The sequence below is a fragment of the Telmatherina bonti genome (genome assembly GCF_933228915.1).
Source record: "Telmatherina bonti genome assembly, chromosome: 21".
Taxonomy (NCBI): Eukaryota; Metazoa; Chordata; class Actinopteri; order Atheriniformes; family Telmatherinidae; genus Telmatherina; species Telmatherina bonti.
Genome location: NC_136630.1, coordinates 683,703 through 705,296, shown reverse-complemented (window position 1 = coordinate 705,296; position 21,594 = coordinate 683,703). Strand labels below are relative to the sequence as shown.

At 43.7% G+C, this 21,594-nt stretch overlaps 1 protein-coding gene across 1 annotated transcript in view; it reads right to left on the bottom strand.

Moving 5' to 3' along the window:
* The window catches only part of stxbp4 (syntaxin binding protein 4), a gene marked incomplete at both ends in the record, with an annotated part of 243,413 nt that overhangs the window by 183,189 nt on the left and 38,630 nt on the right, over positions 1-21,594 (bottom strand). The window contains 2 exons of the mRNA XM_079261137.1: positions 17,924-18,077; positions 20,692-20,777. Of these exons, the coding sequence (XP_079117263.1) occupies positions 17,924-18,077; positions 20,692-20,777 (240 nt within the window). The remainder of the gene's footprint in view (positions 1-17,923; positions 18,078-20,691; positions 20,778-21,594) is intronic.

Here is a 21,594-nt window from a genome sequence, read left to right as displayed (position 1 = left end):
TAAACTGGTCTTTTTTTGGTCTGTTCCCGGTTAATCTGGTCAAGTTATTGGTCTTTTCCCGGTTAAACTGGTCAAGTTACTGGTCTGTTACTGGTCTGTTCCCAAGTTAAACTGGTCAAATTACTGGTCTGTTCCCAGTTCAACTTGTCAAGTTACTGGTCTGTTCCCAGTTAAACTGGTCAAGTTACTGGTCTGTTACTGGTCTGTTCCCAGTTAAACTGGTCAAGTTATTGGTCTGTTACTGGTCTGTTCCCGATTAAACTGGTCAAGCTACTGGTCTGTTCCCGGTTAAACTGGTCAAGTTACTGGTCTGTTCCCAGTTAAATTGGTCTGTTACTGGTCTGTTCCCGATTAAACTGGTCATGTTATTTGTCTGTTACTGGTCTGTTCCCGGTTAAACTGGTCAAATTACTGGTCTGTTCCCGGTTAAAATGGTCAAGTTACTGGTCTGTTCCTGGTTAAACTGGTCAAGTTAGTGGTCTGTTCCCAGTTAAACTGGTCTGTTACTGGTCTGTTCCCAGTTAAACTGGTCTATTACTGGTCTGTACCCGGTTAAACTGGTCAAGCTATTGGTCTGTTACTGGTCTGTTCCCGGTTAAACTGGTCAAGTTACTGGTCTGTTCCCAGTTAAACTGGTCAAGTTACTGGTCTGTACCCGGTAAAACTGGTCAAGTTATTGGTCTGTTCCCGGTTAAACTGGTCAAGTTACTGGTCTGTACCCGGTTAAACTGGTCAAGTTATTGGTCTGTTCCCAGTTAAACTGGTCAAGTTACTGGTCTGTTACTGGTCTGTTCCCGGTTAAACTGGTGAAGTTACTGGTCTGTTCCCAGTTAAACTGGTCAAGGTACTGGTCTGTTCCCAGTTAAACTGGTCTGTTACTGGTCTCTTACTGGTCCAATCCCAAGTTAAACTGGTCAAGTTACTGATCTGTTACTGGTCTGTTCCCAAGTTAAACTGGTCAAATTACTGGTCGGTTCCCAGTTAAACTGCTCAAGTTATTGGTCTGTTACTGGTCTGTTCCCGGTTAAACTGGTCAAGTTACTGGTCTGTTCCCAGTTAAACTGGTCAAATTACTGGTCTGTTCCCAGTTAAACTGGTCAAGTTACTGGTCTGTTACTGGTCTGTTCCCAAGTTAAACTGGTCAAGTTACTGGTCTGTTACTAGTCTGTTCCCAAGTTAAACTGGTCAAATTACTGGTCTGTTCCCAGTTAAACTGGTCAAGTTACTGGTCTTTTGCTGGTCTGTTCCGGGTTAAACTGGTCAAGTTACTGGTCTGTTCCCCGTTAAACTGGTCAAGTTACTGGTCTGTTCCTGGTTAAACTGGTCAAGTTACTGGTCTGTTACTGGTCTGTTCCCAAGTTAAACTGGTCAAGTTACTGGTCTGTTACTGGTCTGTTCCCAAGTAAATCTGGTCAAATTACTGGTCTGTTCCCAGTTAAACTGGTCAAGTTACTGGTCTGTTACTGGTCTGTTCCCGGTTAAACTGGTCAAGTTACTGGTCTGTTCCCGCTTAAACTGGTCAAGTTACTGGTCTGTTCCTGGTTAAACTGGTCAAGTTACTGATCTGTTCCCGGTTAAACTGGTCAAGTTACTGGTCTGTTCCCGGTTAAACTGGTCAAGTTACTGGTCTGTTACTGGTCTGTTCCCAAGGTAAACTGGTCAAGTTAAAGGTCTGTTACTGGTCTGTTCCCAAGTTAAACTGGTCAAATTACTGGTCTGTTGCTGGTTAAACTGGTCAAGTTACTGGTCTGTTCCCAGTTAAACTGGTCTGTTACTGGTCTCTTACTGGTCCAATCCCAAGTTAAACTGGTCAAGTTACTGATCTGTTACTGGTCTGTTCCCAGTTAAACTGGTCTGTTACTGGTCTCTTACTGGTCCAATCCCAAGTTAAACTGCTCATGTTATTGGTCTGTTACTGGTCTGTTCCCAGTTAAACTGGTCAAGTTACTGGTCTGTTCCCGGTTGAACTGGTCAAATTACTGGTCTGTTCCCAGTTAAACTGGTCAAGTTACTGGTCTGTTACTGGTCTGTTCCCAAGTTAAACTGGTCAAATTACTGGTCTGTTCCCAGTTAAACTGGTCAAGTTACTGGTCTGTTGCTGGTCTGTTCCCGGTTAAACTGGTCAAGTTACTGGTCTGTTCCCGGTTAAACTGGTCAAGTTACTGGTCTGTTCCTGGTTAAACTGGTCAAATTACTGGTCTGTTCCCGGTTAAACTGGTCAAGTTACTGGTCTGTTCCTGGTTAAACTGGTCAAGTTACTGGTCTGTTCCCAGTTAAACTGGTCTGTTACTGGTCTGTTCCCATTTAAACTGGTCTTTTTTTGGTCTGTTCCCGGTTAATCTGGTCAAGTTATTGGTCTTTTCCCGGTTAAACTGGTCAAGTTACTGGTCTGTTACTGGTCTGTTCCCAAGTTAAACTGGTCAAATTACTGGTCTGTTCCCAGTTCAACTTGTCAAGTTACTGGTCTGTTCCCAGTTAAACTGGTCAAGTTACTGGTCTGTTACTGGTCTGTTCCCAGTTAAACTGGTCAAGTTATTGGTCTGTTACTGGTCTGTTCCCGGTTAAACTGGTCAAATTACTGGTCTGTTCCCGGTTAAACTGGTCAAGTTACTGGTCTGTTCCTGGTTAAACTGGTCAAGTTAGTGGTCTGTTCCCAGTTAAACTGGTCTGTTACTGGTCTGTTCCCAGTTAAACTGGTCTATTACTGGTCTGTACCCGGTTAAACTGGTCAAGCTATTGGTCTGTTACTGGTCTGTTCCCGGTTAAACTGGTCAAGTTACTGGTCTGTTCCCAGTTAAACTGGTCAAGTTACTGGTCTGTACCCGGTTAAACTGGTCAAGTTATTGGTCTGTTCCCGGTTAAACTGGTCAAGTTACTGGTCTGTACCCGGTTAAACTGGTCAAGTTATTGGTCTGTTCCCAGTTAAACTGGTCAAGTTACTGGTCTGTTACTGGTCTGTTCCCGGTTAAACTGGTGAAGTTACTGGTCTGTTCCCAGTTAAACTGGTCAAGGTACTGGTCTGTTCCCAGTTAAACTGGTCTGTTACTGGTCTCTTACTGGTCCAATCCCAAGTTAAACTGGTCAAGTTACTGATCTGTTACTGGTCTGTTCCCAAGTTAAACTGGTCAAATTACTGGTCTGTTCCCAGTTAAACTGCTCAAGTTATTGGTCTGTTACTGGTCTGTTCCCGGTTAAACTGGTCAAGTTACTGGTCTGTTCCCAGTTAAACTGGTCAAATTACTGGTCTGTTCCCAGTTAAACTGGTCAAGTTACTGGTCTGTTACTGGTCTGTTCCCAAGTTAAACTGGTCAAGTTACTGGTCTGTTACTAGTCTGTTCCCAAGTTAAACTGGTCAAATTACTGGTCTGTTCCCAGTTAAACTGGTCAAGTTACTGGTCTTTTGCTGGTCTGTTCCGGGTTAAACTGGTCAAGTTACTGGTCTTTTCCTGGTTAAACTGGTCAAGTTACTGGTCTGTTCCCCGTTAAACTGGTCAAGTTACTGGTCTGTTCCTGGTTAAACTGGTCAAGTTACTGGTCTGTTACTGGTCTGTTCCCAAGTTAAACTGGTCAAGTTACTGGTCTGTTACTGGTCTGTTCCCAAGTAAATCTGGTCAAATTACTGGTCTGTTCCCAGTTAAACTGGTCAAGTTACTGGTCTGTTACTGGTCTGTTCCCGGTTAAACTGGTCAAGTTACTGGTCTGTTCCCGCTTAAACTGGTCAAGTTACTGGTCTGTTCCTGGTTAAACTGGTCAAGTTACTGATCTGTTCCCGGTTAAACTGGTCAAGTTACTGGTCTGTTCCCGGTTAAACTGGTCAAGTTACTGGTCTGTTACTGGTCTGTTCCCAAGGTAAACTGGTCAAGTTAAAGGTCTGTTACTGGTCTGTTCCCAAGTTAAACTGGTCAAATTACTGGTCTGTTGCTGGTTAAACTGGTCAAGTTACTGGTCTGTTCCCAGTTAAACTGGTCTGTTACTGGTCTCTTACTGGTCCAATCCCAAGTTAAACTGGTCAAGTTACTGATCTGTTACTGGTCTGTTCCCAGTTAAACTGGTCTGTTACTGGTCTCTTACTGGTCCAATCCCAAGTTAAACTGCTCATGTTATTGGTCTGTTACTGGTCTGTTCCCGGTTAAACTGGTCAAGTTACTGGTCTGTTCCCGGTTGAACTGGTCAAATTACTGGTCTGTTCCCAGTTAAACTGGTCAAGTTACTGGTCTGTTACTGGTCTGTTCCCAAGTTAAACTGGTCAAGTTACTGGTCTGTTACTGGTCTGTTCCCAAGTTAAACTGGTCAAATTACTGGTCTGTTCCCAGTTAAACTGGTCAAGTTACTGGTCTGTTGCTGGTCTGTTCCCGGTTAAACTGGTCAAGTTACTGGTCTGTTCCCGGTTAAACTGGTCAAGTTACTGGTCTGTTCCTGGTTAAACTGGTCAAATTACTGGTCTGTTCCCGGTTAAACTGGTCAAGTTACTGGTCTGTTCCTGGTTAAACTGGTCAAGTTACTGGTCTGTTCCCAGTTAAACTGGTCTGTTACTGGTCTGTTCCCATTTAAACTGGTCTTTTTTTGGTCTGTTCCCGGTTAATCTGGTCAAGTTATTGGTCTTTTCCCGGTTAAACTGGTCAAGTTACTGGTCTGTTACTGGTCTGTTCCCAAGTTAAACTGGTCAAATTACTGGTCTGTTTCCAGTTCAACTTGTCAAGTTACTGGTCTGTTCCCAGTTAAACTGGTCAAGTTACTGGTCTGTTACTGGTCTGTTCCCAGTTAAACTGGTCAAGTTATTGGTCTGTTACTGGTCTGTTCCCGGTTAAACTGGTCAAGCTACTGGTCTGTTCCCGGTTAAACTGGTCAAGTTACTGGTCTGTTCCCAGTTAAATTGGTCTGTTACTGGTCTGTTCCCGATTAAACTGGTCATGTTATTTGTCTGTTACTGGTCTGTTCCCGGTTAAACTGGTCAAATTACTGGTCTGTTCCCGGTTAAACTGGTCAAGTTACTGGTCTGTTCCTGGTTAAACTGGTCAAGTTAGTGGTCTGTTCCCAGTTAAACTGGTCTGTTACTGGTCTGTTCCCAGTTAAACTGGTCTATTACTGGTCTGTACCCGGTTAAACTGGTCAAGCTATTGGTCTGTTTCCAGTTAAACTGGTCAAGTTACTGGTCTGTTACTGGTCTGTTCCCAAGTTAAACTGGTCAAGTTACTGGTCTGTTACTGGTCTGTTCCCAAGTTAAACTGGTCAAATTACTGGTCTGTTCCCAGTTCAACTTGTCAAGTTACTGGTCTGTTCCCAGTTAAACTGGTCAAGTTACTGGTCTGTTACTGGTCTGTTCCCAAGTTAAACTGGTCAAATTACTGGTCTGTTCCCAGTTCAACTTGTCAAGTTACTGGTCTGTTCCCAGTTAAACTGGTCAAGTTACTGGTCTGTTACTGGTCTGTTCCCAGTTAAACTGGTCAAGTTATTGGTCTGTTACTGGTCTGTTCCCAAGTTAAACTGGTCAAGTTACTGGTCTGTTACTGGTCTGTTCCCAGTTAAACTGGTCAAGTTATTGGTCTGTTACTGGTCTGTTCCCAGTTAAACTGGTCTGTTACTGGTCTGTTCCCGGTTAAACTGGTCAAGCTACTGGTCTGTTCCCGGTTAAACTGGTCAAGTTACTGGTCTGTTCCCAGTTAAATTGGTCTGTTACTGGTCTGTTCCCGATTAAACTGGTCAAGTTATTTGTCTGTTACTGGTCTGTTCCCAGTTAAACTGGTCAAGTTACTGGTCTGTTCCCAGTTAAACTGGTCAAGTTACTGGTCTGTTCCCAGTTAAACTGGTCAAGTTATTGGTCTGTTCCCAGATAAACTGGTCAAGTTACTGGTCTGTTCCCCCGGTTAAACTGGTCAGGTTACTGGTCTGTTCCCAGTTAAACTGGTCTGTTACTGGTCTGTTCCCGATTAAACTGGTCAAGCTATTGGTCAGTTACTGGTCTGTTCCCGGTTAAACTGGTCAAGTTACTGGTCTGTTCCTGGTTAAACTGGTCAAGTTACTGGTCTGTTCCCAGTTAAACTGGTCTGTTACTGGTCTGTCCACGATTAAACTGGTCAAGCTATTGGTCTGTTACTGGTCTGTTCCCGGTTAAACTGGTCAAGTTGATGGTCTGTTCCTGGTTAAACTGGTCAAATTACTGGTCTGTTCCCAGTTAAACTGGTCAAGTTACTGGTCTGTTACTGGTCTGTTCCCAAGTTAAACTGGTCAAGTTACTGGTCTGTTACTGGTCTGTTCCCAAGTTAAACTGGTCAAATTACTGGTCTGTTCCCAGTTAAACTGGTCAAGTTACGGGTCTGTTGCTGGTCTGTTCCCGGTTAAACTGGTCAAGTTACTGGTCTGTTCCTGGTTAAACTGGTCAAATTACTGGTCTGTTCCTGGTTAAACTGGTCAAGTTACTGGTCTGTTCCTGGTTAAACTGGTCAAGTTACTGGTCTGTTCCCAGTTAAACTGGTCTGTTACTGGTCTGTTCCCATTTAAACTGGTCTTTTTTTGGTCTGTTCCCGGTTAATCTGGTCAAGTTATTGGTCTTTTCCCGGTTAAACTGGTCAAGTTACTGGTCTGTTACTGGTCTGTTCCCAAGTTAAACTGGTCAAATTACTGGTCTGTTCCCAGTTCAACTTGTCAAGTTACTGGTCTGTTCCCAGTTAAACTGGTCAAGTTACTGGTCTGTTACTGGTCTGTTCCCAGTTAAACTGGTCAAGTTATTGGTCTGTTACTGGTCTGTTCCCGGTTAAACTGGTCAAGTTACTGGTCTGTTCCCAGTTAAATTGGTCTGTTACTGGTCTGTTCCCGATTAAACTGGTCAAATTACTGGTCTGTTCCCGGTTAAACTGGTCAAGTTACTGGTCTGTTCCTGGTTAAACTGGTCAAGTTAGTGGTCTGTTCCCAGTTAAACTGGTCTGTTACTGGTCTGTTCCCAGTTAAACTGGTCTATTACTGGTCTGTACCCGGTTAAACTGGTCAAGCTATTGGTCTGTTTCCAGGTAAACTGGTCAAGTTACTGGTCTGTTACTGGTCTGTTCCCAAGTTAAACTGGTCAAGTTACTGGTCTGTTACTGGTCTGTTCCCAAGTTAAACTGGTCAAATTACTGGTCTGTTCCCAGTTCAACTGGTCAAGCTACTGGTCTGTTCCCGGTTAAACTGGTCAAGTTACTGGTCTGTTCCCAGTTAAATTGGTCTGTTACTGGTCTGTTCCCGATTAAACTGGTCATGTTATTTGTCTGTTACTGGTCTGTTCCCGGTTAAACTGGTCAAGTTACTGGTCTGTTCCTGGTTAAACTGGTCAAGTTAGTGGTCTGTTCCCAGTTAAACTGGTCTGTTACTGGTCTGTTCCCAGTTAAACTGGTCTATTACTGGTCTGTACCCGGTTAAACTGGTCAAGCTATTGGTCTGTTTCCAGTTAAACTGGTCAAGTTACTGGTCTGTTACTGGTCTGTTCCCAAGTTAAACTGGTCAAGTTACTGGTCTGTTACTGGTCTGTTCCCAAATTAAACTGGTCAAATTACTGGTCTGTTCCCAGTTCAACTTGTCAAGTTACTGGTCTGTTCCCAGTTAAACTGGTCAAGTTACTGGTCTGTTACTGGTCTGTTCCCAAGTTAAACTGGTCAAATTACTGGTCTGTTCCCAGTTCAACTTGTCAAGTTACTGGTCTGTTCCCAGTTAAACTGGTCAAGTTACTGGTCTGTTACTGGTCTGTTCCCAGTTAAACTGGTCAAGTTATTGGTCTGTTACTGGTCTGTTCCCAAGTTAAACTGGTCAAGTTACTGGTCTGTTACTGGTCTGTTCCCAGTTAAACTGGTCAAGTTATTGGTCTGTTACTGGTCTGTTCCCAGTTAAACTGGTCTGTTACTGGTCTGTTCCCGGTTAAACTGGTCAAGCTACTGGTCTGTTCCCGGTTAAACTGGTCAAGTTACTGGTCTGTTCCCAGTTAAATTGGTCTGTTACTGGTCTGTTCCCGATTAAACTGGTCAAGTTATTTGTCTGTTACTGGTCTGTTCCCAGTTAAACTGGTCAAGTTACTGGTCTGTTCCCAGTTAAACTGGTCAAGTTATTGGTCTGTTCCCGGTTAAACTGGTCAAGTTACTGGTCTGTTCCCCCGGTTAAACTGGTCAGGTTACTGGTCTGTTCCCAGTTAAACTGGTCTGTTACTGGTCTGTTCCCGATTAAACTGGTCAAGCTATTGGTCAGTTACTGGTCTGTTCCCGGTTAAACTGGTCAAGTTACTGGTCTGTTCCTGGTTAAACTGGTCAAGTTACTGGTCTGTTCCCAGTTAAACTGGTCTGTTACTGGTCTGTCCACGATTAAACTGGTCAAGCTATTGGTCTGTTACTGGTCTGTTCCCGGTTAAACTGGTCAAGTTGATGGTCTGTTCCTGGTTAAACTGGTCAAATTACTGGTCTGTTCCCAGTTAAACTGGTCAAGTTACTGGTCTGTTACTGGTCTGTTCCCAAGTTAAACTGGTCAAGTTACTGGTCTGTTACTGGTCTGTTCCCAAGTTAAACTGGTCAAATTACTGGTCTGTTCCCAGTTAAACTGGTCAAGTTACTGGTCTGTTGCTGGTCTGTTCCCGGTTAAACTGGTCAAGTTACTGGTCTGTTCCTGGTTAAACTGGTCAAATTACTGGTCTGTTCCTGGTTAAACTGGTCAAGTTACTGGTCTGTTCCTGGTTAAACTGGTCAAGTTACTGGTCTGTTCCCAGTTAAACTGGTCTGTTACTGGTCTGTTCCCATTTAAACTGGTCTTTTTTTGGTCTGTTCCCGGTTAATCTGGTCAAGTTATTGGTCTTTTCCCGGTTAAACTGGTCAAGTTACTGGTCTGTTACTGGTCTGTTCCCAAGTTAAACTGGTCAAATTACTGGTCTGTTCCCAGTTCAACTTGTCAAGTTACTGGTCTGTTCCCAGTTAAACTGGTCAAGTTACTGGTCTGTTACTGGTCTGTTCCCAGTTAAACTGGTCAAGTTATTGGTCTGTTACTGGTCTGTTCCCGGTTAAACTGGTCAAGCTACTGGTCTGTTCCCGGTTAAACTGGTCAAGTTACTGGTCTGTTCCCAGTTAAATTGGTCTGTTACTGGTCTGTTCCCGATTAAACTGGTCAAATTACTGGTCTGTTCCCGGTTAAACTGGTCAAGTTACTGGTCTGTTCCTGGTTAAACTGGTCAAGTTAGTGGTCTGTTCCCAGTTAAACTGGCCTGTTACTGGTCTGTTCCCAGTTAAACTGGTCTATTACTGGTCTGTACCCGGTTAAACTGGTCAAGCTATTGGTCTGTTTCCAGTTAAACTGGTCAAGTTACTGGTCTGTTACTGGTCTGTTCCCAAGTTAAACTGGTCAAGTTACTGGTCTGTTCCCGGTTAAACTGGTCAAATTACTGGTCTGTTCCCGGTTAAACTGGTCAAGTTACTGGTCTGTTCCTGGTTAAACTGGTCAAGTTAGTGGTCTGTTCCCAGTTAAACTGGTCTGTTACTGGTCTGTTCCCAGTTAAACTGGTCTATTACTGGTCTGTACCCGGTTAAACTGGTCAAGCTATTGGTCTGTTTCCAGTTAAACTGGTCAAGTTACTGGTCTGTTACTGGTCTGTTCCCAAGTTAAACTGGTCAAGTTACTGGTCTGTTACTGGTCTGTTCCCAAGTTAAACTGGTCAAATTACTGGTCTGTTCCCAGTTCAACTTGTCAAGTTATTGGTCTGTTCCCAGTTAAACTGGTCAAGTTACTGGTCTGTTACTGGTCTGTTCCCAAGTTAAACTGCTCATGTTATTGGTCTGTTACTGGTCTGTTCCCGGTTAAACTGGTCAAGTTACTGATCTGTTACTGGTCTGTTCCCAGTTAAACTGGTCTGTTACTGGTCTCTTACTGGTCCAATCCCAAGTTAAACTGCTCATGTTATTGGTCTGTTACTGGTCTGTTCCCGGTTAAACTGGTCAAGTTACTGGTCTGTTCCCGGTTGAACTGGTCAAATTACTGGTCTGTTCCCAGTTAAACTGGTCAAGTTACTGGTCTGTTACTGGTCTGTTCCCAAGTTAAACTGGTCAAGTTACTGGTCTGTTACTGGTCTGTTCCCAAGTTAAACTGGTCAAATTACTGGTCTGTTCCCAGTTAAACTGGTCAAGTTACTGGTCTGTTCCTGGTTAAACTGGTCAAATTACTGGTCTGTTCCCGGTTAAACTGGTCAAGTTACTGGTCTGTTCCTGGTTAAACTGGTCAAGTTACTGGTCTGTTCCCAGTTAAACTGGTCTGTTACTGGTCTGTTCCCATTTAAACTGGTCTTTTTTTGGTCTGTTCCCGGTTAATCTGGTCAAGTTATTGGTCTTTTCCCGGTTAAACTGGTCAAGTTACTGGTCTGTTACTGGTCTGTTCCCAAGTTAAACTGGTCAAATTACTGGTCTGTTCCCAGTTCAACTTGTCAAGTTACTGGTCTGTTCCCAGTTAAACTGGTCAAGTTACTGGTCTGTTACTGGTCTGTTCCCGGTTAAACTGGTCAAATTACTGGTCTGTTCCCGGTTAAACTGGTCAAGTTACTGGTCTGTTCCTGGTTAAACTGGTCAAGTTAGTGGTCTGTTCCCAGTTAAACTGGTCTGTTACTGGTCTGTTCCCAGTTAAACTGGTCTATTACTGGTCTGTACCCGGTTAAACTGGTCAAGCTATTGGTCTGTTTCCAGTTAAACTGGTCAAGTTACTGGTCTGTTACTGGTCTGTTCCCAAGTTAAACTGGTCAAGTTACTGGTCTGTTACTGGTCTGTTCCCAAGTTAAACTGGTCAAATTACTGGTCTGTTCCCAGTTCAACTTGTCAAGTTACTGGTCTGTTCCCAGTTAAACTGGTCAAGTTACTGGTCTGTTCCCAAGTTAAACTGGTCAAATTACTGGTCTGTTCCCGGTTAAACTGGTCAAGTTACTGGTCTGTTACTGGTCTGTTCCCAGTTAAACTGGTCAAGTTATTGGTCTGTTACTGGTCTGTTCCCAGTTAAACTGGTCTGTTACTGGTCTGTTCCCGGTTAAACTGGTCAAGCTACTGGTCTGTTCCCGGTTAAACTGGTCAAGTTACTGGTCTGTTCCCAGTTAAATTGGTCTGTTACTGGTCTGTTCCCGATTAAACTGGTCAAGTTATTTGTCTGTTACTGGTCTGTTCCCAGTTAAACTGGTCAAGTTACTGGTCTGTTCCCAGTTAAACTGGTCAAGTTACTGGTCTGTTCCCAGTTAAACTGGTCAAGTTATTGGTCTGTTCCCGGTTAAACTGGTCAAGTTACTGGTCTGTTCCCCCGGTTAAACTGGTCAGGTTACTGGTCTGTTCCCAGTTAAACTGGTCTGTTACTGGTCTGTTCCCGATTAAACTGGTCAAGCTATTGGTCAGTTACTGGTCTGTTCCCGGTTAAACTGGTCAAGTTACTGGTCTGTTCCTGGTTAAACTGGTCAAGTTACTGGTCTGTTCCCAGTTAAACTGGTCTGTTACTGGTCTGTCCCCGATTAAACTGGTCAAGCTATTGGTCTGTTACTGGTCTGTTCCCGGTTAAACTGGTCAAGTTGATGGTCTGTTCCTGGTTAAACTGGTCAAATTACTGGTCTGTTCCCAGTTAAACTGGTCAAGTTACTGGTCTGTTACTGGTCTGTTCCCAAGTTAAACTGGTCAAGTTACTGGTCTGTTACTGGTCTGTTCCCAAGTTAAACTGGTCAAATTACTGGTCTGTTCCCAGTTAAACTGGTCAAGTTACTGGTCTGTTGCTGGTCTGTTCCCGGTTAAACTGGTCAAGTTACTGGTCTGTTCCTGGTTAAACTGGTCAAATTACTGGTCTGTTCCTGGTTAAACTGGTCAAGTTACTGGTCTGTTCCTGGTTAAACTGGTCAAGTTACTGGTCTGTTCCCAGTTAAACTGGTCTGTTACTGGTCTGTTCCCATTTAAACTGGTCTTTTTTTGGTCTGTTCCCGGTTAATCTGGTCAAGTTACTGGTCTGTTCCTGGTTAAACTGGTCAAATTACTGGTCTGTTCCCGGTTAAACTGGTCAAGTTACTGGTCTGTTCCTGGTTAAACTGGTCAAGTTACTGGTCTGTTCCCAGTTAAACTGGTCTGTTACTGGTCTGTTCCCATTTAAACTGGTCTTTTTTTGGTCTGTTCCCGGTTAATCTGGTCAAGTTATTGGTCTTTTCCCGGTTAAACTGGTCAAGTTACTGGTCTGTTACTGGTCTGTTCCCAAGTTAAACTGGTCAAATTACTGGTCTGTTCCCAGTTCAACTTGTCAAGTTACTGGTCTGTTCCCAGTTAAACTGGTCAAGTTACTGGTCTGTTACTGGTCTGTTCCCGGTTAAACTGGTCAAGTTACTGGTCTGTTCCTGGTTAAACTGGTCAAGTTAGTGGTCTGTTCCCAGTTAAACTGGTCTGTTACTGGTCTGTTCCCAGTTAAACTGGTCTATTACTGGTCTGTACCCGGTTAAACTGGTCAAGCTATTGGTCTGTTTCCAGTTAAACTGGTCAAGTTACTGGTCTGTTACTGGTCTGTTCCCAAGTTAAACTGGTCAAGTTACTGGTCTGTTACTGGTCTGTTCCCAAGTTAAACTGGTCAAATTACTGGTCTGTTCCCAGTTCAACTTGTCAAGTTACTGGTCTGTTCCCAGTTAAACTGGTCAAGTTACTGGTCTGTTCCCAAGTTAAACTGGTCAAATTACTGGTCTGTTCCCGGTTAAACTGGTCAAGTTACTGGTCTGTTACTGGTCTGTTCCCAGTTAAACTGGTCAAGTTATTGGTCTGTTACTGGTCTGTTCCCAGTTAAACTGGTCTGTTACTGGTCTGTTCCCGGTTAAACTGGTCAAGCTACTGGTCTGTTCCCGGTTAAACTGGTCAAGTTACTGGTCTGTTCCCAGTTAAATTGGTCTGTTACTGGTCTGTTCCCGATTAAACTGGTCAAGTTATTTGTCTGTTACTGGTCTGTTCCCAGTTAAACTGGTCAAGTTACTGGTCTGTTCCCAGTTAAACTGGTCAAGTTACTGGTCTGTTCCCAGTTAAACTGGTCAAGTTATTGGTCTGTTCCCAGTTAAACTGGTCAAGTTACTGGTCTGTTCCCCCGGTTAAACTGGTCAGGTTACTGGTCTGTTCCCAGTTAAACTGGTCTGTTACTGGTCTGTTCCCGATTAAACTGGTCAAGCTATTGGTCAGTTACTGGTCTGTTCCCGGTTAAACTGGTCAAGTTACTGGTCTGTTCCTGGTTAAACTGGTCAAGTTACTGGTCTGTTCCCAGTTAAACTGGTCTGTTACTGGTCTGTCCCCGATTAAACTGGTCAAGCTATTGGTCTGTTACTGGTCTGTTCCCGGTTAAACTGGTCAAGTTGATGGTCTGTTCCTGGTTAAACTGGTCAAATTACTGGTCTGTTCCCAGTTAAACTGGTCAAGTTACTGGTCTGTTACTGGTCTGTTCCCAAGTTAAACTGGTCAAGTTACTGGTCTGTTACTGGTCTGTTCCCAAGTTAAACTGGTCAAATTACTGGTCTGTTCCCAGTTAAACTGGTCAAGTTACTGGTCTGTTGCTGGTCTGTTCGCGGTTAAACTGGTCAAGTTACTGGTCTGTTCCTGGTTAAACTGGTCAAATTACTGGTCTGTTCCTGGTTAAACTGGTCAAGTTACTGGTCTGTTCCTGGTTAAACTGGTCAAGTTACTGGTCTGTTCCCAGTTAAACTGGTCTGTTACTGGTCTGTTCCCATTTAAACTGGTCTTTTTTTGGTCTGTTCCCGGTTAATCTGGTCAAGTTATTGGTCTTTTCCCGGTTAAACTGGTCAAGTTACTGGTCTGTTACTGGTCTGTTCCCAAGTTAAACTGGTCAAATTACTGGTCTGTTCCCAGTTCAACTTGTCAAGTTACTGGTCTGTTCCCAGTTAAACTGGTCAAGTTACTGGTGTGTTACTGGTCTGTTCCCAGTTAAACTGGTCAAGTTATTGGTCTGTTACTGGTCTGTTCCCGGTTAAACTGGTCAAGCTACTGGTCTGTTCCCGGTTAAACTGGTCAAGTTACTGGTCTGTTCCCAGTTAAATTGGTCTGTTACTGGTCTGTTCCCGATTAAACTGGTCAAATTACTGGTCTGTTCCCGGTTAAACTGGTCAAGTTACTGGTCTGTTCCTGGTTAAACTGGTCAAGTTAGTGGTCTGTTCCCAGTTAAACTGGCCTGTTACTGGTCTGTTCCCAGTTAAACTGGTCTATTACTGGTCTGTACCCGGTTAAACTGGTCAAGCTATTGGTCTGTTTCCAGTTAAACTGGTCAAGTTACTGGTCTGTTACTGGTCTGTTCCCAAGTTAAACTGGTCAAGTTACTGGTCTGTTCCCGGTTAAACTGGTCAAATTACTGGTCTGTTCCCGGTTAAACTGGTCAAGTTACTGGTCTGTTCCTGGTTAAACTGGTCAAGTTAGTGGTCTGTTCCCAGTTAAACTGGTCTGTTACTGGTCTGTTCCCAGTTAAACTGGTCTATTACTGGTCTGTACCCGGTTAAACTGGTCAAGCTATTGGTCTGTTTCCAGTTAAACTGGTCAAGTTACTGGTCTGTTACTGGTCTGTTCCCAAGTTAAACTGGTCAAGTTACTGGTCTGTTACTGGTCTGTTCCCAAGTTAAACTGGTCAAATTACTGGTCTGTTCCCAGTTCAACTTGTCAAGTTATTGGTCTGTTCCCAGTTAAACTGGTCAAGTTACTGGTCTGTTACTGGTCTGTTCCCAAGTTAAACTGCTCATGTTATTGGTCTGTTACTGGTCTGTTCCCGGTTAAACTGGTCAAGTTACTGATCTGTTACTGGTCTGTTCCCAGTTAAACTGGTCTGTTACTGGTCTCTTACTGGTCCAATCCCAAGTTAAACTGCTCATGTTATTGGTCTGTTACTGGTCTGTTCCCGGTTAAACTGGTCAAGTTACTGGTCTGTTCCCGGTTGAACTGGTCAAATTACTGGTCTGTTCCCAGTTAAACTGGTCAAGTTACTGGTCTGTTACTGGTCTGTTCCCAAGTTAAACTGGTCAAGTTACTGGTCTGTTACTGGTCTGTTCCCAAGTTAAACTGGTCAAATTACTGGTCTGTTCCCAGTTAAACTGGTCAAGTTACTGGTCTGTTCCTGGTTAAACTGGTCAAATTACTGGTCTGTTCCCGGTTAAACTGGTCAAGTTACTGGTCTGTTCCTGGTTAATCTGGTCAAGTTATTGGTCTTTTCCCGGTTAAACTGGTCAAGTTACTGGTCTGTTACTGGTCTGTTCCCAAGTTAAACTGGTCAAATTACTGGTCTGTTCCCAGTTCAACTTGTCAAGTTACTGGTCTGTTCCCAGTTAAACTGGTCAAGTTACTGGTCTGTTACTGGTCTGTTCCCGGTTAAACTGGTCAAATTACTGGTCTGTTCCCGGTTAAACTGGTCAAGTTACTGGTCTGTTTCTGGTTAAACTGGTCAAGTTAGTGGTCTGTTCCCAGTTAAACTGGTCTGTTACTGGTCTGTTCCCAGTTAAACTGGTCTATTACTGGTCTGTACCCGGTTAAACTGGTCAAGCTATTGGTCTGTTTCCAGTTAAACTGGTCAAGTTACTGGTCTGTTACTGGTCTGTTCCCAAGTTAAACTGGTCAAGTTACTGGTCTGTTACTGGTCTGTTCCCAAGTTAAACTGGTCAAATTACTGGTCTGTTCCCAGTTCAACTTGTCAAGTTACTGGTCTGTTCCCAGTTAAACTGGTCAAGTTACTGGTCTGTTACTGGTCTGTTCCCAAGTTAAACTGGTCAAATTACTGGTCTGTTCCCAGTTCAACTTGTCAAGTTACTGGTCTGTTCCCAAGTTAAACTGGTCAAGTTACTGGTCTGTTACTGGTCTGTTCCCAGTTAAACTGGTCAAGTTATTGGTCTGTTACTGGTCTGTTCCCAGTTAAACTGGTCTGTTACTGGTCTGTTCCCGGTTAAACTGGTCAAGTTACTGGTCTGTTCCCAGTTAAATTGGTCTGTTACTGGTCTGTTCCCGATTAAACTGGTCAAGTTATTTGTCTGTTACTGGTCTGTTCCCAGTTAAACTGGTCAAGTTACTGGTCTGTTCCCAGTTAAACTGGTCAAGTTACTGGTCTGTTCCCAGTTAAACTGGTCAAGTTATTGGTCTGTTCCCGGTTAAACTGGTCAAGTTACTGGTCTGTTCCCCCGGTTAAACTGGTCAGGTTACTGGTCTGTTCCCAGTTAAACTGGTCTGTTACTGGTCTGTTCCCGATTAAACTGGTCAAGCTATTGGTCAGTTACTGGTCTGTTCCCAGTTAAACTGGTCAAGTTACTGGTCTTTTCCTGGTTAAACTGGTCAAGTTACTGGTCTGTTCCCAGTTAAACTGGTCAAGTTATTGGTCTGTTACTGGTCTGTTCCCGGTTAAACTGGTCAAGTTACTGGTAAAGTTACTGGTCTGTTTACGGTTAAACTGGTCAAGTTACTGGTCTGTTACTGGTTAAACTGGTCAAGTTACTGGTCTGTTCCCAGTTAAACTGGTTTGTTATTGGTCTGTTCCCAATTAAACTGGTCAAGTTATTGGTCTGTTACTGGTCTGTTCCCGGTTAAACTGGTCAAGTTATTGGTCTGTTCCCAAGTTAAACTGGTCAAGTTACTGGTCTCTTCCCGATTAAACTGGTCAAGTTATTGGTCTGTTACTGGTCTGTTCCCGGTTAAACTGGTCAAGTTATTGGTCTGTTCCCAGTTAAACTGGTCTGTTACTGGTCTGTTCCCGATTAAACTGGTCAAGCTATTGGTCAGTTACTGGTCTGTTCCCAGTTAAACTGGTCAAGTTACTGGTCTTTTCCTGGTTAAACTGGTCAAGTTACTGGTCTGTTCCCAGTTAAACTGGTCAAGTTATTGGTCTGTTCCCAGTTAAACTGGTCTGTTACTGGTCTGTTCCCGATTAAACTGGTCAAGCTATTGGTCAGTTACTGGTCTGTTCCCAGTTAAACTGGTCAAGTTACTGGTCTTTTCCTGGTTAAACTGGTCAAGTTACTGGTCTTTTCCTGGTTAAACTGGTCAAGTTACTGGTCTGTTCCCAGTTAAACTGGTCAAGTTACTGGTCTTTTCCTGGTTAAACTGGTCAAGTTACTGGTCTGTTCCCAGTTAAACTGGTCAAGTTACTGGTCTGTTCCCAGTTAAACTGGTCTGTTACTGGTCTGTTCCCGATTAAACTGGTCAAGCTATTGGTCAGTTACTGGTCTGTTCCCAGTTAAACTGGTCAAGTTACTGGTCTTTTCCTGGTTAAACTGGTCAAGTTACTGGTCTGTTCCCAGTTAAACTGGTCAAGTTATTGGTCTGTTACTGGTCTGTTCCCGGTTAAACTGGTCAAGTTACTGGTAAAGTTACTGGTCTGTTTACGGTTAAACTGGTCAAGTTACTGGTCTGTTACTGGTTAAACTGGTCAAGTTACTGGTCTGTTCCCAGTTAAACTGGTTTGTTATTGGTCTGTTCCCAATTAAACTGGTCAAGTTATTGGTCTGTTACTGGTCTGTTCCCGGTTAAACTGGTCAAGTTATTGGTCTGTTCCCAAGTTAAACTGGTCAAGTTACTGGTCTCTTCCCGATTAAACTGGTCAAGTTATTGGTCTGTTACTGGTCTGTTCCCCGTTAAACTGGTCAAGTTACTGGTAAAGTTACTGGTCTGTTTACGGTTAAACTGGTCAAGTTACTGGTCTGTTACTGGTTAAACTGGTCAAGTTACTGGTCTGTTCCCAGTTAAACTGGTTTGTTATTGGTCTGTTCCCAATTAAACTGGTCAAGTTATTGGTCTGTTACTGGTCTGTTCCCGGTTAAACTGGTCAAGTTACTGGTCTGTTCCCAGTTAAACCAGTAACAGTTTCTGCATGTGTTGCTCCATCAGATTCGCCATCGGCTCTGCTTCTTAAAACGATGAATTTTTTGCACATGGCAGTGAACGCATTGCTGTCAGCTGTTTCTACATCCTACCTGAAGGTGTGCACGGGCGTGTGCACGTTGTAGGCGGGGTTGGCGGTGTAGTGCGTAGAATGGGTGTAGGCAGCAAACCCCTCTTTGGGACTGAGGAGCTGGGGGCTCTCGGATCGGGATGAGGAAGAGGAGGAGGCTGCGTCTGTCAGCTTCACTAAGCAGAAACAAGAGAAAAAGAAAGAAGTGAGCAGAAGAAGGTGGGGGGCGGGGAAGGGTGGGGGTGGCACGGTGGGGGGCGCGGCGGGGAGGCAGGCGGGGGTCGGGGCAGGGGGGTCGGGGCGCGGCATGGCGGGGTGCGCAGTGGGGGTGGGGGGGGCAGCGAGGGGCGGAAGTTTCATTTTAAAGTCTAATTTTCCATAAAAAAACATTTTCTCTGGAAAAATTATAATTCAGGAAAAATTTGGACAAAAACAAAAGAGATTTTTAAAAGCTTTAAGGACATTTCCGGAGCATCTTACTGACATTATTTACAATTCAGAGAATTAAAACTTAATATGGAATTATTTTTCATATTATTATTATTATTATTATTATTGTTATTATTATATTATTGTTATTATTATATTATTGTGAGCTTATGAATTCTACAAACGTGGTAAATTATAAGTATTACCACTATAATGACCATTATTAATAGTAGTATGATTATTATTAGAAATAAACTCCATGACAAACCTTCAATCTCTGAGCAGATATTGATCAACTTTATTATTGTCATTATTGAGTCATTCAAGGATGGTGTCATGTCTGGTGGTTGTTATTAGTTATTAATATTCTTAATAAGTATAAAAAATTGGTATTTTACTGATTTGATGAGTCTGGTTTTTTTTATATTTCTGTTTTTGTTTTTATAAAATGCTGAAATAAAAATAAAGGGAACTTAAACAACACGATGTAACTCCAAGTCAACCAGACTTCTGTGAAATGGAACTGTCCACTTAGGAAGCAACACTGATTGACAATCAGTTCCACCTGCTGTTGTGCAAATGGAATAGACAACAGGTGGACATTATTGGCAACTAGCAAGACACACCCAATAAAGGAGTGGTTCTGCAGGTGGAGACCACAGACCACTTCTCAGTTCCGATGCTTTCTGGCTGATGTTTTGGTCTGAATGCTGGCGGTGCTTTCACTCTAGTGGTAGCATGAGACGGAGTCTACAACCCACACAAGTGGCTCAGGTAGTGCAGCTCATCCAGGATGGTACATCAATGCCAGCTGTGGCAAGAAGGTTTGCTGTGTCTGTCAGCGTCGTGTCCAGAGCATGGAGGCGCTACCAGGAGACAGGCCAGTACATCAGGAGACGTGGAGGAGGCCGTGGGAGGGCAACAACCCAGCAGCAGGACCGCTACCTCCTTCTTTGTGCAAGGAGGAACAGGAGGAGCACTGCCAGAGCCCTGCAGAATGAGCTCCAGCAGGACACATATGTGCATGTGTCTGCTCCAACAGTCAGAAACAGACTCCATGAGGGTGGTATGAGGGCCCGACATCCACAGGTGGGGGTTGTGCTTCCAGCCCAACACCGTGCAGGACGTTTGGCGTTTGCCAGAGAACACTAAGATTGGTAAATTCTCCACTGGCGCCCTGAGCTCTTCACAGATGGAAGCAGGTTCACACTGAGCACATGTGCCAGACGTGACAGAGTCTGGAGACGCCGTGGAGAACGTTCTGCTGCCTGCAACATCCTCCAGCAGGACCGGTTTGGCAGTGGGTCAGTAATAATGTGGGGGGGCATTTCTTTGGAGGGCCGCACAGCCCTCCATGTGCTCGCCAGAGGTAGCCTGACTGCCATTAGGTACCGAGATGAGATCCTCAGACCCCTTGTGGGACCATATGCTGGTGCGGTTGGCCCTGGGTTCCTCCTAATGCAAGACAATGCTAGACCTCATGTGGCTGGAGTGTGTCAGCAGTTCCTGCAACACCAAGGCATTGATGTTATGGACCGGCCCGCCCGTTCCCCAGACCTGGATCCAGCTGAGCACATCTGGGACATCATGTCTCGCTCCATCCACCAACGCCAAGTTGCACCACAGACTGTCCAGGAGTTGGCGGATGCTTTAGTCCAGGTCTGGGAGGAGATCCCTCAGGAGAACATCCGCCGCCTCATCAGGAGCATGCCCAGGTGTTGTAGGGAGGTCATACAGGCACGCGGAGGCCACACACACTACTGAGCCTCATTCTGACTTGTTTAAAGGACATTACATCAAAGTTGGATCAGCCTGTAGTGTGTTTTTCCACTTTCATTTGGAGTAGAACTCCAAATCCAGACCTCCATGGGTTGATATGTTTGATTTTCATTGATAATTTTTGTGTGATTTTGTTGTCAGAACATTCAGCTATGGAAAGAACAAAGTATTTAATAAAAATATTTCATTCATTCAGATCTACAATGTGGTACTTTTGTGTTTATTTTTTGAGCAGTGTATTTTTATGTTCAAACGTGGGAAATGTTTGGTGTAATTATTGGATATCCAGACCAATTTCAACTCGACGCCTTTTTAATTTGTAGGATTATGATATAAATATTTGGTGTCGCCAATGATTTTACATGCAGATTTATTTAATGTTATAGATAGTAAAAGTTTGATTTTACAGTCTAATACTTTTATATTTCTTTTTTTTTTTCCTTTTCACCAACAGAAACTTTTCCTGGTTTCTGATTTTCCAGACTGGTTTCCACCAGTTTTCCTGCTTTATGACAAGTGCTGATAAAAATGTTGAAATGTTTTCTGGTAGAACAACCTGTGAAAGCTGGTGGGTATATTCACCTGTGGGAAGCTGCGTGGGAGAGACGCGCCCGGAAGCTGGGATGTTGTTTGAGCCGTACTTTTCCATCAGCTCGGAAAACTCCCTCCTGAAGGACACACACAGTCGTCATTCTGATGTTTAATAAAGATTCTGATTGGATAGTTGTCACGTTTTCTCCTGAACATCCGGAAACATGAAAACTCATGTGTGGGTTTGTGATCCTGACTCACACCGTTGGCATCTCTCTGATCTGATTGGCGTTTAATGCCTTTAAAATGGGATGAATAAAACCACAAGTCAGCTCTGGACTTTCTTTCACTTTTTCATGTAAGAACCGTGTTTCTAAGGTTCCAGGACTCTTTGCAAACAGGCTGCAGGATTTAGTGGAAAAGATCCAGGAGTCAGAACCTTGGCGTGGGTTCAGATCAGGCTAATCCTGAACAGGAACTTTCGCATCGTCACAGCAGCTCCTGCAGCTGATGGAGACTTCCAGGCTTTAAGCTCCTGTTTACACATTCCAGGAAGAGCGTCACTGAGCTCCTAACCTTCCTGATTGGTTGGGGTTGTTGTTAACCTGCTTGACCGTCAGGTGTGATGGATTTGGTTGGGAAAGCTCCAGAGGAGGAGGAGGAAGGTCACCTCCTCTCCTGTGTTTGCTTCTCCTGTTTTTATGGCTCCTCTGTGTGATGAAAACGGGCCATAAATTCAAGATGAATTTGTGATAATTTGTGAATAGTTGGTCAGTCCAACATTACAAACACACTCCACACAACCAATCAATGCAAAAGGGTTAAAAACACGTTTTATAAAAGAAGAAAAGATTAAGACTGTGAAAAAAACAGATGTCATCTTCTGATTAAAAATAATCATTATTAATCATTAATTAATCATCTGATAAATCCAGAAATCAGAATATGATCAGA